This window comes from Phocoena phocoena, chromosome 1, assembly GCF_963924675.1.
Source record: "Phocoena phocoena chromosome 1, mPhoPho1.1, whole genome shotgun sequence".
NCBI lineage: Eukaryota > Metazoa > Chordata > Mammalia > Artiodactyla > Phocoenidae > Phocoena > Phocoena phocoena.
In genome coordinates this window covers 75913336-75930181 of record NC_089219.1, presented here as the reverse complement: position 1 = coordinate 75930181, position 16846 = coordinate 75913336, and the positions used below count along the sequence as shown (strand labels likewise).

General features: G+C 34.7%; 1 protein-coding gene across 1 annotated transcript in view; it reads left to right on the top strand.

Moving 5' to 3' along the window:
* COL24A1 (collagen type XXIV alpha 1 chain) overlaps positions 1-16846 on the top strand; it is a 368100-nt gene that overhangs the window by 95254 nt on the left and 256000 nt on the right. The window contains exons 14-18 of the mRNA XM_065887776.1: positions 5031-5084; positions 5161-5205; positions 5448-5501; positions 5777-5830; positions 10378-10431. Of these exons, the coding sequence (XP_065743848.1) occupies positions 5031-5084; positions 5161-5205; positions 5448-5501; positions 5777-5830; positions 10378-10431 (261 nt within the window). The remainder of the gene's footprint in view (positions 1-5030; positions 5085-5160; positions 5206-5447; positions 5502-5776; positions 5831-10377; positions 10432-16846) is intronic.

The window sequence follows — 16846 nt, the reverse complement described above, 5'->3', positions numbered from 1 at the left end:
TTTATATTTTCTATTTCTTCCTGGTTCAGTCTTGGAAGGGTGTGCTTTTCTAAGAATTTGTGCATTTCTTCCAGGTTGTCCATTTTATTGGCAAAGAGTTGATTGTAGTAATCTTTCATGATCCTTTGTATTTCTGCAGAGTCAGTTCTTTTTCATTTCTAATTCTATTGCTTTGAGTGCTCTCCCTTTTCTGGCTAGTGGCTTATCAATTTTGTTTATCTTCCCAGATATCCAGCTTTTAGGTTTATTGACTTTGCTATTGTTTCCTTCATTTCTTTTTCATTTATTTCTGCTCTTTATGATTTCTTTCCTTCTACTGACTTCGGGTTTTCTTTGTTCTTCTTTCTCTAGTTGCTTTAGGTGTAAGGTGAGGTTGTTTATTTGAGATGTTTCTTGTTTTCTGAGGTAGGATTGTATAGCTCTAAACTTCCCTCTTAGAACTGCTTTTGCTGCATCCCATAGGTTTTGGGTCATCATGTTTTCATTGCCATTTGTCTCTAGGTATTTTTTGATATCCTCTTTGATTTCTTCAGTGATCTCTTGGCTATTTAGTAGTGTATTGTTTAGCCTCAATGGGTTTGTATTATTTACAGTTTTTTTCCTGTAATTGTGTTGTTGTAGGAAAAGATACTTGATACAATTTCAATTTTCTTAAATGTACCAAGGCTCATTTGGTGACCCAACATATGATCTATCCTGGAGAATGTTCCTTGAGCACTTGAGAAGAAAGTGTATTCTGTTGTTTTTGGTGGAATGTCCTATAAATATCAGTTAAGTCCATCTGGTCTACTGTATCATTTAAAGCTTGTGTTTCCTTATTTATTTTCATTTTGGATGATCTGTCCATTTGTGGAAGTGGGGTGTTAAAGTCCCCTTCTATTACAGTGTTACTGTCAATTTCCCCTTTTAGGGCTGTTAGCATTTGCCTTATGTATTGAGGTGCTCCTATGTTGGGTGCCTAAGTATTCAAAATTGATATACCTTCTTCTTGGACTGATTGCTTGATAATTATGTCATATCCTTCTTTGTTCTTTATAACAGTCTTTATTTTAAAGTCTATTTTTTCTGATATGAGTATTGCTACTCCAGCTTTCTTTTGATTTCCATTTGCATGGAATATCTTTTTCCATCCCCTCACTTTTAATCTGTATGTGTCCCTAGGTCTCAAGTCGGTCTCTTGTAGACAGCGTATATACGGGGCTTGTTTTTGTATCCATTCAGCCAGTCAGTGTGTTTTGTTGGAGCAATTAAACCATTTACATTTAAGTTAATTATCAATATGTATGTTTTTATTACCATTTTCTTAATTGTTTTGGGTTTGTTTTTGTTTGTCTTTTCCTTCTCTTGTGTTTACCACCTAGAGAAGTTCCTTTAGCATTTGTTGTAAAACTGGTTTGGTGGTGCTCTTAACTTTTGTTTGTAAAGGTTTTAATTTCTTCATCGAATCGGAATGAGATCCTTGCTGGGTAGAGTAACCTTGGCTGTAGGTTTTTCCCTTTCGTCACTTTAAATATGTCCTGCCACTCCCTGCTGGCTTGCAGAGTCTCTGCTGAAAGTTCAGCTGTTAAGCTTATGGGAATTCCCTTGTATATTTTTTTTTGGCTTGTCCCTTGTTGCTTTTAATATCTTTTCTTTGTATTTAATTTTTGATAGTTTGATTAATGTGTGTGTTGGCATGTTTCTCCTTAGATTTCTCCTGTATGTGACTCTCTGCGCTTCCTGGACTTGATCGACTATTTCCTTTCCCCTGTTAAGGAGGTTTGCAAGTATACTCTCCTCAAATATTTTCTCAGACCTTTCTTTTTCTCTTCTTCTTCTGTGAACCCTATAATTTGAATGTTGGTGCATATAATGTTGTCCCAAAGGTCTCTGAGACTGTCCTCAATTCTTTTCATTCTTTTTTCTTTATTCTGCTCTGCGGTAGTTATGTCCACAATTTTATCTTCCAGGTCAGTTATCTGGTCTTCTGCCTCAGTTATTCTGCTATTGATTCCTTCTAGAGAATTTTGAATTTCATTTATTTTGTTGTTCATCATTCTTTGTTTGCTCTTTAATTCTTCTAAGTCCTTGTTAAACGCTTTTTGTATTTTCTCCATTCTACTTCCAAGATTTTGGATCATCTTTACTTTCATTACTCTGAATTCTTTTTCCAGTAGACTGCCTATTTCCTCTTCATTTGTTTGGTCTGGTGGGTTTTTACTTTGCTCCTTCATCTGCTGCATATGTCTCTTCTCATTTTGTTCAACTTACTGTATTGGGCATCTCCTTTTCACAGGCTGCAGGTTCTAGTTCCTGTTGTTTTTGGTGTCTGACCCCTAGTTGTGAGGTTGGTTCAGTGGTTTGTGTAGGCTTCCTGGCGGAGGGGACTGGTCCCTGTGTTCTGGTGGGTGGGGCTGGATCTTGTTCTTCTGGTGGGCAGGGCCGCATCCAGTGGTGAATTTTGGGGTATCTGTGGACTTAGTATGACTTTAGGTGGCATCTCTGCTAGTAGGTGGGGTTGTGTTCCAGTCCTGCTGGTTGTTTGGCATGGTGCATCCAACACTGGAGCTTGCTGGCTGTTGGTTGGAGCTGAGTCTTAGTGTTTAGACAGAGATCTCTGGGAGAGCTCTCACCGAATGATATTTCTTGGGGCCAGGAGGTCTCTGGTGGTCCGGTGTCCTGGACTCAGTTCTCCCACTGTGGAGGCTCAGACCTGACACCTGGCTGGAGCACCAAGACCCTGCCACCCACATGGGTCAGAAGAAAAGGAAGAAAAAAGAAGGAAAAAAGAAGAAAAATGCACAAACAATAGAACCCCAAACCAAATGGTAAAAGCAAAACTAAACAGACAAAATCACACAAATAAACGTATACACACACTCATAAGAAGAAAACAAACAACAACAACAAAAAAACCAACAGTCAGAACCCTAGGACAAATGGTAAAAGCAAATCTAAATAGACAAAATCATACAAAGAAACATACCACACTATAGACCAGGGCTTCAGAATATTTGGTCGTTTTCCAAACTACTCTCTGGTCCTCTGCGAAAGGACTTCAAGGTCATTTTGCTTAGACTTTGATTCTCAGCCTGCAATGGAATCACGTGGGAATCTTGAACCGATGCTGGGCCTCACTGGGGAGGAATCAAATCAGAAAATCTGGGATAAGGCCCGGCATGAAACTGCTTTAAAGCTTCCTGCCCGACTCCACCAGTCTCCGCAGGCGAGAACCCTGTATTTTTTAAACTATCATAAGTTTTAAAGCTATGAACTTTGAATAAACTAGCCACTGTAATTATAAGAATAATTATTTCCTATTGATAGAATTTGTCAATGATGTATTAATACTGCATATCTGTTCATTAAGTTGGAAAGTATTACTCTGCCTCTCGCAGTCTCATGTATTTCAGGCTTACACATGTTGGAAATATATAGTAGTTATATTTCACAGACTTTAAGACTCACCCCAAAGTAAAGATGTCATATTTTCTGTTCTGAAATTTGTAGTTATATAAATGTGGACTATTAGAAATGGGCCATTATGTCAGGATGTAGACCTCTGGAAATCACTGTTTTAAATTTATTTTTGAAGTTGATTACTTCCTCCAGTGTTCATTCCATAGTTTATTTCAAAACTATTATGTGCCAGTTATTATGTTGGGTCAGAGATACAAAAAAATGAATAAAACATGCTTCTGCTCTCACATAATGCACAGATTAGGAAAACAGAAAAAAGAAAACAAAAAACCAAAAACAGGGCAGTATTCTCAGTACTGTAAGAAGGAGGACATTCCAGCAGTGGTAACTGTATCTTCAAAGGGTTGGAGTATGTGGTAAGGGAGAGCATGTTCAGAGGCTAGAACACAGCCCATTGTGTCTAGAATGTTGGGTTTGGAGGAGGAGGAAGAAGTCAAAGGAGAGTAGGGACGAATGGAAGGACATGAGACTGAAAGGGTTGATGGAAAACTAGTAGTAAGGGCCTGGGATGCTATCCTAAAAAGTTTGGATTACAACTAGAAAGGGCAACATTTTCATCATTGCTGCAAATACACCTTTCAAAGTTCTTAACATTTGGAAAGCAAGAAATGGAGGTTTAAAGCAACTCAGTATTTGAAGGTGAAGGATGATACGTTAGCCAGGCACAGAGAGGTTGCAAGAGAAAGAAGGAAAGTGAAGGCATCAATAACACAAAAATTTAGTGGGCTCCAAACAATCAAGAGATTTCCACTATTTTTTAAAATTTTACTTTCAAAAACCCTTATAAGTTGTCCTTTACATTCTAAGATGACATATTACAGAAGTTTTTCTAGGTCTGTTGCTTGCAGGAGATGATAGTGGTAGTTAATGTTTTTGAGTAATCTTGCTTTGGAGCATTAAATTGAAAACCTTGACATTGGTGTCTATGTCTCTTTCATGTTTGTTTCCTCAACACTACCATACAACACTACAATGTTTGATACATATTATGCTCAATAAATATTAAATGATGAATGAATGAGAGAAACCCAGAAGAGCAGAGCCTTTTGTTTACTACTCATTTCCCTAAAATTATGGTAATTTTTATTGTCTGCAAGTTGTAAATCATGAAATAAAATCATTGGAATGCCTGACACATAGTAACTGCCCAATAAATGTTTGCTGAATAAATGGGTGAAAGAAAAATCTAAGACAAGCAAATGAAGTATTTATTGAATACTTCCTGGGAACATGACACTAAAGTATTTCCCCTATCATCAAGATATTATCTCTCTGGAGAAATACTTCAAAATGAATGCTGTGGGTAGTAAGTATTATAGGAGCTCAAGGAAGGGAAGGAGGCTCATGGACAAGATCCGTATGAGTAGGCTTCAGGAAACAGGATAGACCTCATTAAAATTTGCATGATTGGTATGATTTATAAATGTGAGAAGGAAAAGAAGTAGTTGAAGAATAAGGCATGTGTGGGAGCTTAGTCAGATGAACCATTCTGGGTTAATTAAGTTTACCATGTTCTCTTTTAAATTCTAGTTGGGTGCTCAAGGATGCCTTTCTTTCTTATTGCTTTTCAGGGCAGTGTTGGCCCTATGGGATCAGTTGGACTTTCTGGAATCCCTGGCCCAATGGTACGTTTCTATTTTTATAATGGATATTTCACTTTGATTTTTCTATGGTGTCACAAAGTATCACTTTCTTTTTTAGGGTCTTTCGGGGAATAAGGGCCTACCTGGAATCAAAGGTGATAAGGTGATTTAAATATTTACATTGTCATAGAGATGATTTCTTATCACGTTTTCTTTTGAATCCACACAACTTATAAAATACTTGTTTTAAAAAATATGGGATCTAATCTCTACTATCAATTATATAATTTTTCTCAGAAGTAGGAAAAATAGAGAAATTACTCTTGTATAACTAGTATTTGCTTTCTTATAATATTACCACATTTGCATTGCTTAAGTGTCTTCACGTGAAATTGTGCTCTCCAGGGTGAACAAGGCATTGTGGGAGAGCCAGGAGAACCAGGGTATCCTGGAGACAAGGTAACGTTTTTACCGTTAATTTTATATAAATACAACAAAAGCCAGTGAAAATGTATAAATTCTTTAAAAAGAAAGGAGTACTCATTATTTTAATCATTGATTATATGTTTTCTAGGATATGGTATCAATATGGTTTTACAAGTCTTGTTTAAAACAGTTTTCTCAATTATTTTAGAATAATTCCATGAATTTTTTTAGTAATTTGTAAATAGAGGTGTATCTGCCTTCTGTCGTATAATAGTTTTTCTCTTCACTGTACTGTTCTTTTCTTTTAGGGCGCTAGGGGTTTTCCTGGACCACCAGGGATGAGAGGAAAGCCAGGACCTTCAGTAGGTTTGAACTTTTGGTTTGCTCTTTCTGGTTCATGGAGTACACACACTATGGCATGAGTCTGGATACCTGTTGTTGTTTGTGGAATGTAAGAAGTAGGATGTAAGACTACCAGTATGGCGTTTTCTCTCCACTTTTAGAATATAGCTAATCCTTGAAGTTTTTAGCTCACATTGCATAGATTATTGGATCTCACCCTCCTCACCCCACCCCATCCCAGGCCAAAGCCAAATTTCTGTGAGCCTTAAAGATCTTGGTTGATCTATTATAGACAGTATTTAAACTAAGCAGTAGATTTTAAGTCAGAAAATATAAGGCACCTCAAATAATATTTTAATTTATCCAGATGTCTGTTTCATTAAGGAAACATTCGGAAGAAAAAATAGCATTGTCACACTCTTATGGGCCCAAATATTCTAGTTCCTTGTCTTTTTTTAACCTTTGACCATCAATTAATTGAAATAAAAGGATACCATGTATTGTAGTTAACTTGAAGCCTAAGAAGCTATAAAACTAAAGTTACTGGATAATTAAAAACATTTAAATGAAAAATGGTTAAAACATGAGTTAAAGGTATTTATCTGCATATTAAAAATCATAATAATTATTATAGCTAACATTTACTGAGTGCTTACAAAGAGCCAGGTGCTCTTCTAAGGTCTATACGTCTAATTTAATCCTTAAAACAATCATATGAAGTTGGGACTATTATTATTCCTATTTTACCAATTAGGGAAACTGAGACACAGAGAGTTAAATAACTTGCCCAAGGTCCCATAGTTAGTTAGTTAGCCACCTGGGAAAACCTAGGAAATCACATATGTCAGAGCCCATGCACTTAGCCACTGTGCCATAGTGTTCTGGGCTTTAATGTTTTAAGATTGTTTTAGGGTTTTTTTTTTGTTTGTTTGTTTGTTTTTTTGCGGTACACGAGCCTCTCACTATTGTGGCCTCTCCCGTTGCGGAGCACAGGCTCCGGACGCGCAGGCTCAGCAGCCATGGCTCACGGGCCCAGCCGCTCCGCGACATGTGGGATCCTCCCGGACCGGGGCATGAACCCGTGTCCCCCGCATTGGCAGGCGGACTCTCAACCACTGCGCCACCAGGGAAGCCCTGTTTTAGGGTTTTAATATTGATTACAACTCTGTGAAGGTGACTGTAGATACAAAAACTTAGATATAATATCATAATTTATTAATATAACATTATAAAAGAGTGTTGTTTTCCCAAGCAATTCATCATGTTCCCTCTAACTCCACCGTCTCATCTTTGGATTGTTTATTTTTGCATCAACGGAAGCAGCATTAAGTTACGTAACTTTACATACACCATTCTTTATGACTTCTAACAGTGACAGCATTTCATATACATTTCCCAGGAATTATTTAATCCAAAGAACAATTTTTGGCATCTGTTTATCTAATGACATGTTGGTGGTGAGTTTTGCCTTAACTAGTTTTCACTCAGTCAGCTATCTACCTAGACTTGTGCCATGGTGTTGAATCTCAGAAGGGGCACGAGTATAGGTCAAGCTAACAAAAAGCTTCTATTTTTCAAGGATGATTCTAAACCACGTAAAAGGAACTTTCAATATCTGTAGTGATTGACCCTTCTTATATCTTATATCTTCATTTTTTTCTAATGTGAGGGTTTTCTAACTTTTGATAACAATAAAAGGAAGTGGTATGACACATTTTCTCAGGTCAATACTAAGTAATAAATAATTGATATTATTCTCTTACACTTTGTAATTAATTACTTGAGAAAACCAGAGTCAAATATCTTGCTTATATAAGGTAAACCTTTTTAATGTCTTCCTTACTCTTTGATTCAATTTATATTGATAACATGTTTATTGGGGTGGGAGAGGGGGAATTGCTGGTCTGAATAACATGTAGATTTTAGTTCCAGCCCTGACACTGACCTGCTGTGACCTTGGACATTTAACCACCATGGTATCCAATTTCTCGTGTTTAAAATGAGAGTCAGGCTATATCATATGTAAGGTTCCTTGCAGCTCTGTGACTCTTTAATCCTCTCTTAGTAATAATGCTTACCAACGTTGCTCTAGTCTAAGCTAAAGCAAAGACAGCCTGTTTTACCTTTAGCACATTGTCTTAAAACCTTAAATTTTTGTTTTTCCTGGAATCACCAGAAACTCTAATGTGGTTCTTTAAGGCAGTGATGCAGGGAACCTGAAATGGTGAGCGTGAGGCTTTTGCTTGCTTGTGTTATACCTTTTTTGTACTATTCTAATAAAAATATTTTAGTGTCAGCAGGGATTAGTTTGGTAGGAAACAGTTGGCTATTTTTTGTTTCTTTTAATCAAATCTTCAAAATATACATACTTTGGACTGAAGATAGGATAGAGACTTATGAATTAATATTTATGAGATGGCCTTGCCTTTAGACTTTCACTTTATTTATCACTTGTTTCTATCTATTGTTAGAAAAAATTGTAATTTGACTTTCCTCGTTATGGAAGGAGACACCTGTTTAATGAAAAATTACGTACACAGTATCAGTAATCATATTAAAAATAAATTATACAAGTTAGTGCCTATCTAAATCATTTGTTTACTATCATGCAAAGAATGCCAGAGTCATGAGAATGTCTTTCTTATTTTATATCTCCTACTTTTGGTTTTCTGTTACATAAAATGTTGGTGTCACTGATACTGTTTCCAAATGGATCTAAGTTATAACATAAAAGAATGTTTTCAAGATAAGAGAATGTCCTGATCCAGAAGGATTTTAACATTCTGGAATAGGGAAGCTTTTACCCTGCAAGTATTTAAAAACTAGAGGAAACTACCAATCTGAAGTTGTTAAGAAATATTATTTTTTTAAAAAGAGAAAATACAATTATGTCCTTTCCATTTTTTTTTAGCTAGAAGTTGCTGTCATTTGTAGAAGTTTACTTTTAATCATTATTCAATTCTCTAAAAGTTACTTGAAAACTCACTTTTTCTAAAGGAGAATTGACATTCAAGGAAACTTGCCATTGAAGTTTTTCAAAATGAAAATTTTTTCTGAAGGATGAATAAAATTATTCCACAATTTATATTTTTAAATATCAGGTTGTCAATCAACTTTTCTGAAAACAAAGGCCTAGTGTATGCTGATTTTTCCTCAAGCTTGTAAATTTAGTGTCTTGTTTAGATTTTGCCACTAGAGGGCCTCAGTGAGAACTTCATCTCTATCTCTTGGAGGTAATATTCATTTTAAGAATTTGACTCCCTTAGATACTGATTATGATGGATTATAATTTTGTTTATTTAGGGGAACTTCAGTGAACTTCTGCATAATACTTGATTACTTTTCTCTAGATTTGATTGCAGTAGTTGTATTGTGTACTGTTTAAGTCCAGATACTCTAGCACTCTACAAGACTGAATTTAGTACATATGGAAAACTGTGCTTTACTTCTTGGAAAGTGGATAAACCCATATTATACATAAAATTTTATGTATAAGAAATGCAAGCAATTTTATGTATTCTGAGACCTATTTAAGTCAAATTTAAAGCTCACATAGAAATTTAATATGACAAATAATGAATTCAATATTTTTTATGAAAACAAGGGTATCAGACTACCGGCCTTCCCTGTTCTGTAGTTTCCTCTCTTAAGAGCATCACCAGCCCTCTCTAGTAGCAGGCTTTTACCCACTTCTCTTTCCTCGGACCTTCTTCTCCAGCCCTGATTTCACATTGTTAGCCTGAATGTCAGAAAATGGCTGCAGAGTTATTGAAACTGAATCCTCAGAAGTTTAGTGAAAGGATTAAAGCAATCTGGGAATTCTAGGTATCATCCAGGAGAGGAGAGAGGATGTGAAGGGAAGGATTAATGGTTATAAAATTGATTAACATTTAATGAGTACTTTCTATGTGCTAGGCACGGTGCTTAACACTTATACATTTATTGTCTCATTTAATCCTTACAATGACTCTGTAAGAATGTTACTACTGTTGTTATTATTCGTGTTTTACTGGTGAGACAACTGAGGCTGAGAGAGATTAAGCAACAAGGATTTAAATCCAGGTGATTCTTAATTACAAAATCAGACCCCTTATAGTTATGAAAGGAGAAAGGAATTTTCAGAGACAATCAGAGGACCCTGGCTATTTATGGAAACAATTCTTCATCTAGAGTTCCCTACTTTGTTAAGTCAAAGTTTACTGTCTTATCTCTGGGTAACACATACCCACACACACAAATTTTTTCCTTGATTTGATTTCCATTAATTTGTTTGTAGCCCTAACATTTAGGAGTAAATATAAATATATATATATATATATATATGGACACCTGTCTCTATATAATAAGTTTTCTACAATGACGATGGTTATAAATTAAGTCTTTCTGAATAGTCATTAAAACTTTGGCATATTATCATATATTGAGTGCTGTTTGCCAGAAAGTCATTACAACTTTGTGTCGCATAATATATTTAGTGCTTTTTGCTTACCATACGTTTCCTTTTTAAATCATATTTATTAAATTAATGTTTATACTTTGATTTCTCCCACCCACCCCCACGTTTTAGGGCCAAACAGGTAACCCAGGACCCCAAGGACCATCTGGCTCTCGAGGACCAGAGGTAAAATGTTGGTGGGAATATAATTAATTTAAATAAATATAGAAATTAAACTTGACGAGTAAAACATGCTTTTACGTAATAGGTTTAAGAAAGATTCTCTTTAAAGTTGATATCTTTGAAAATAGTTTGGACTAAATTTTTTCTGTTATGTCAGGAGGTAGGCAACAGTGATCTCTAGAAAATAGAAAAGGTATTAGCTGCATTATAGTCCTGGTTAGGTCACAGCTGATTTATTTCTTCTGCACAACGACTACTAGTAACACATGCTTGGAGCTTGAAATCAAATTTCAGGACCTAAACGCCATTGAATTTTTAATGCAGAATGCTTCCAATTTTTTAATATGCATATATCATTTGGATCTCATATTCTAGGATAAATACAATTAAGTCTGTAGCACATATATCAGATTTGCTTGTATATTTGAAATTCTTACTTTGGCTTAATGCTTGATGTAGAGGGGCTTTTTCTTAAGACTACATAGGACATGAGCTTCTGAGATGAAACATTTAAGTTTTTTTAAAAAAAAATCATTTTATGAGTCGAAGATATACTACATAGAGATAAAGCTTCTAAAGCTCACCGTAGTTCAAAAATATAAACCAAAACATATGTGTACATAAACATATAAATACACATTCACATTTGATCCAGAGTCATAGATGCAGCATTAACAGTGAGAAAGTGAATTTGGCTTCACAATAAATAAATCAGAGCAATAAAGTCCCCATAGTGTCAAAGCAGTAGGCATAGTTTCTAGGAATAGTACCGTCCTGGTGCTTTCTCCCTCTCTTTGTAAACTGTAAGGTCTATTTCTTATTCCACAGCTGTCTTTCAGGGTTGGTTGATTTCTTTAGCAAATACCTATTCTTACTTATTGTCTAATTTAAAAACGTATTGGATGTTGATAGTTCAAAAATCTAAAAAACTACATTGTATCTACTTTTAATAATAGAGAGGTAATAGGTAAAATACAGCAATGTATTGATGTCATAATTCTGGGAAGAAAGAAATTGTTTTGAGTAATAAAAATGATTATTAACAGACAAAGTAGTGATTAACAGATTAATATAAGTCTATCTTTTATGAGCCTACATTCATTTAATCATTTGTCATGAAAACCTTCCTGGAACGAATCATATTTACCTGTGTTCTCATACTGAGGATACAGAACCTAATTTATCTTTTATTATCTTTGAAGGTTAATTGTATGAACATGGATTATTCTGTTGTAATTTTAGTTACAGATGGTATGTGTCCTAGGAAGGACTGTGTCACTTCCTTGTTATCAGTATGGTTTTGGATCGTTTTCTTCTTTTATATAAAGCCAGGTTAAAGGATGCATGGGCCATGTTTTTACTTATTACTTAATTTTCCAAAAATTTTTTTTCCTCTGTTGCCTTTGAGATTTTATGATTTGCAGTCATGATTCAAAACATTGCCTCATTGTCTTTGACTCCTGCAAGGTAGTAAGCCCTAACCTATCCCCATTCTTCCTCCTTACCTATTTTAAATTTTTTGATGGGGCTAAAGATGTAACCTGTATTCTCTCAATAATTGGTGTCAGGCTGTTTTGGGAAATGGGGCCTAATCCAAAGATCATAACTTCTTCTTGATCATAAGAATATAGGATGTAGGATATCATATATGAGGCAACAGCTCTATTTAAATACTTCTTGACATTAGGCTTTTAATAGAATTGTATGTCTAAGAATTTAAAATAGCATGTTTAACAGTATATCAAGCCTGAAAAGTTTCTACTTGCACAGTAGATGAATTTTCTCAGGTAAAGGATCTTATATGTTGTGCTGTATTTTGACTTTATCCTGTAGACAGTGATCAAAGATTTTTAATCAAAGGAATGAACTTATCAGACATGCATTTCAACATATGAGTGGTAGAAGGAGTAAAGATAAAAGAGAACGAGAGAGGGTGAGATGACAGAACTAAGGCTGCTTGGGAGTATAATGCAAGGTCAGGAGATTAATGATGAGGGCCTGTAATAATAGAGAGGAAAGTGTAGCTTCAAGAAATAATTAGGAAATATAATTCACAGCAGTTGAATCACTCAGTTCAGTTCATTCAGCTTGTGTGAGAGAGGAATAAAAAACAAATTTAATAATTTTTGCTTGAACAGTTATGTAGAATGTAGATCACCATTCTAAAAATAGAGAATAAAAAAGAAGGAGGAGGATACTCAGGGTGGGTGGAGATAATGCTTTGGTTTTGATTTTGTTAGGGCTGAAGTGCCTATAGGACATACAGGAAATTAGTCTCATAAGTGTATAGAAAATTGTAGACCTGACACTCAAAAGAGTGAACTAGAGATACATGTTTGTATAGTCATCCACATAAAGGTATTAGATGATGCAATTGTAATAGATGAAATAATTTAAGCTTTATAAAACAAGGTTTGAAAATACTACACCTGGACCCTCAACTCCAGAAGGCTATATTCTCTGTTTACAGTACAATTAAGTTTTAAATTGACAGTGTTAAGAGCAGTAAAATAAACTTTGATAACTTAAAAACATCATGAGAAGAAAAAAATCACAATGGAAATTACAAAATATTTAGAATTAAGTAACAAATCACTATAAAATCTAGTGTTGTACCTAAAGCAGCACCTAGAGGGAAATTCACAGACGTCAGTGCATTTCTCTAAAAAGCAAGGAAGATCGAGAATAAATAAGTTATGCATAGCACAAGTGTGGGGATTTGCTTTAAAAGGAAAAAGATGTTGAAAGAGGTCAAATAGGATAGAGTCTGCGTTCTCTGTAAGTAGGATACTAAATCCCGAGTGGGAGAAAGGTGTGCATGCAGAAGGAGGGCGCTTGAAGAGTTCTGTGAGGACTAAGCAGGGAAGGGAACCAGGGACTAATAACAATTTCTGATTTGTGTTAAAAACTCAGCTGAGACTGAAAAACCTTTTCCCCAAAATACAGCCACAAAGTTCAGACAGTTCACTAGAACCGAATTGCAAACTTGGGTCTCAACTTTCTACTGGGCAAAACAATGAAACATGGTCAGTTATATGCTTTTCTTCTCCCTTGGATAAAAACATATCATTTGTACAAAGGAAGGGCAACAATTCATGGTATTGTGTGATTTCCATATTTGAGTATAGATTGCTATCATAATGTCAAAGTACAATCCAGTAAAAGTAATCCTATGAGAGGCCAAAATGATGGTCCTAGGTATATACTTCTGTGATAGCTTTTGTTAATAATTGGGTGACGAACGGCTTAAGTTAATATCTGGAAAGTACAGTGCTTTTGAGATATCTTCTGAATGAGAATTGAGGAGTTAGCCTGAGTATCTTGAGCAAATTACTTGGAGTTTTTTTATTGTGATATATATGTTTAATTTTATCTTTTCCTAAATGGCTTATCCATTGTCCCAGAACCATTTGTTAAGCAATTTGTCTTTGCTTCAGTGATTTTAAGATGCCACCCCTATCATATAGTACATTTCCATGGTTATTGGGTCTATGTCTGGACTTTGTTTTCTATTTCACTTGAATGGTTGCCTGTTCCTGTGCAATTGTCACATTATTTTAATGATAGAAGCTTTATGGTATTTTTTAACTTTATTGAGAAATAACTGGGAATAATTGACCAATATAATTGTGTATATAAAAGTGTACAATGTGATGATTTGATATACATTGTGGAATTATTACCAAGATCAAGATAACACATCCATCACCTCACATAGTTAATTCTTTTAAATTAAAAAAAAATCTTATTGGGGTATAGTTGATTTACAATGTTCCGTTAGTTTCAGGTGTACAGCAAAGTGAATCAGTTTTATAAATATATATATATATCTCCACTGTTTTCCCCTGTGCTATACAGTAGGTCCTTATTAGTTATCTGTTTTACATATAGTAATGTGTATATGTCAATCCCAATCTCCCAGTTTATGCCTCCCCACTTTTCCCCCAGGTAACCATAAGATTGTTTTCTACACCTGTGACTCTATTTCTGTTTTGTAAATAATTTCATTTGTACCATTTTTTTAGATTCCACATATAAGTGATATCATATGATATTTGTCCTTCTCTGACTTACTGCCCTCAGTATGACAGTCTCTAGGTCCATCCCTGTCACTTCAATTGGCATTATTTTGTTCTTTTTAATGACTGAGTAATATTCCATTGTATATTTGTACCACATCTTTATCCATTCATCCATATGTAGATGGACATTTAGGTTGCTTCCATGTCCTGGCTATTGTAAATAGTGCTGCAGTGAACATTGGGGTGCATGTATGTTTTCGAATTATAGTTTTCTCCAGGTATATGCCCAGAAGTGGGATTGCTGGATCATATGGTAGCTCTATTTTTAGTTTTTTAAGGAACCTCCCTACTGTTCTCCATAGTGGTTGTATCAATTTACATTCCAGCCAACAGTGTAGAAGGGTTCCCTTTTCTCTACACCCTTTCCAGCATTTGTTGTTTATAGATTTTTTGATGATGGCCATTCTGACTGGTGTGAGGTGATACCTCATTGTAGTTTTGATTTGTGTTTCTCTAATAACTAGTTATATTGAGCATCTTTTCATATGCTTTTTGGCCATCTGTATGTCTTCTTTGGAGAAATGTCTATTTAGATCTTCCATCCAGTTTTTGATTGGGCTGGGGGTTTTTTGTTGTTATTGAGCTGCATGAGCTGTTTGTGTATTTTGGAGATTAATCCCTTCTCAGTTGCTTCATTTGCAAATATTTTCTCCCATTCTGAGGGTTGTCTTTTTGTTTTGTTTATGATTTCCTTTGCTGTGCAATAAATTTTTGTGGTGAGAATGCTTAAGATCTACTCTTAGCAACCTTCAAGTATATAATACATATATTTTTTAACTATAGTAATGATGCTGTACATTAGATCCTCAGAACTTACTCTTCTTATAACTGAACATTTGTATCCTTTGACCTCCATCACCCCATTTCCTCACCCCACAGTCCCTGGCAACCACCATTCTATTATCTGTTTCTATAAAATTGACTTTTTTTAGATTCCATATATAAGTAATAACATACAATATTAGTCTTTCTCTGTCTGGCTTATTTCACTTAGCTTAATGCCCTCCGGATTCGTTCACGTTGTTGCAAATGACAAGATTTCATTCCTTTTTATAACAATAATATTTCACTGTGTTTGTGTGTATTTATCACATTTGTGAGATATAGTTATGATATATATAGATATGATATAATTATATTCACATTTTCTTTATACATTCATCTGTCGAAGAACATTTGTTTCCATACCTTGGCTATTGTGAATAATGCTGAATGAACATGGGGGTGCATATATCTTAAAGAGTTAGTGTTTTCATTTTCTTTGGATAAATACCTAGAATTGGAATTTCTGGATCATATGGTAGTTCTATTTTTAATTTGGGGGGGAACCTTCTTACTGTTTTCCTTAGTGGCTGTACCAATTTATATTACCACCAACAGTGCACACGACTGTTCCCTTTTCCACATTCTTGCCAACACTTGCTATTTCTTGTCTTTTTGATAATAGCTGTTTTAACGGATATAAGGTGACATCTCATTGTGGTTTTGATTTGCATTTCCCTGATGATTAGGGTTGCTGAGCATCTTTTCATGTACCTGTTGGCCATCTGTATGTCTTCTTCGGAAATATGTCTATTCAGATCCTGCCCAATTTTTAACCAGATTGTATTTTTTTGATGTTGAGTTGTACGAGTTCTTTATATATTTTGGATATTAACCCTTTATTAGATATATGGTTTGCAAATATTTTATTAGGTTTGACTTACATCTATGAATTAATTTAGGGAGCAGTGACATTTTTATGATATTGAGTCATCCTCTTAAAGAACAATGGATGTCTTTCATTTGTTCAAATCTGCTTTTGTATTTTTCAGGAATGTTTTAAAGTTTTCCTCATATAGGTTTTTGTACATGTCTCATTAAATTTGTTCCTATTTTTTTGTTGCTATTATAAATGGGATTTTTCTCTACCATTGTATTCTCTAACAGGTTTTTGTATGTATATGAAGATTATTGATTTCTGAATGTTAATTTTACATCCTGCTGCTTTAATGGTTTATTGTCTTTGAGTTATTTTTACCACTGATTTTCTAAAGTTTTCTAGATGTACTCTCATGTAATTTTCAAACTTTTTTTATCAGTTCCCATACCTCTAATTCAGTTCTCTTGTCTAGTGGCATTGTAATACCTCTAGTACAATGCTGAAGAGTTGGAAGTAGTGTGCATCCTTATCTTGTTCCTCATTTCAGTGGAAATGCTATAATGATTTCTCATGAAGTAAATGCTAAATTAAAATTAAAATATGCACATATTTTATCATGTTAAGAAATATCATCATTTCCTATTTCCTGAGTTTTTTAAATCAGGAATCATTTTTATAGTTTGTCAAATATATA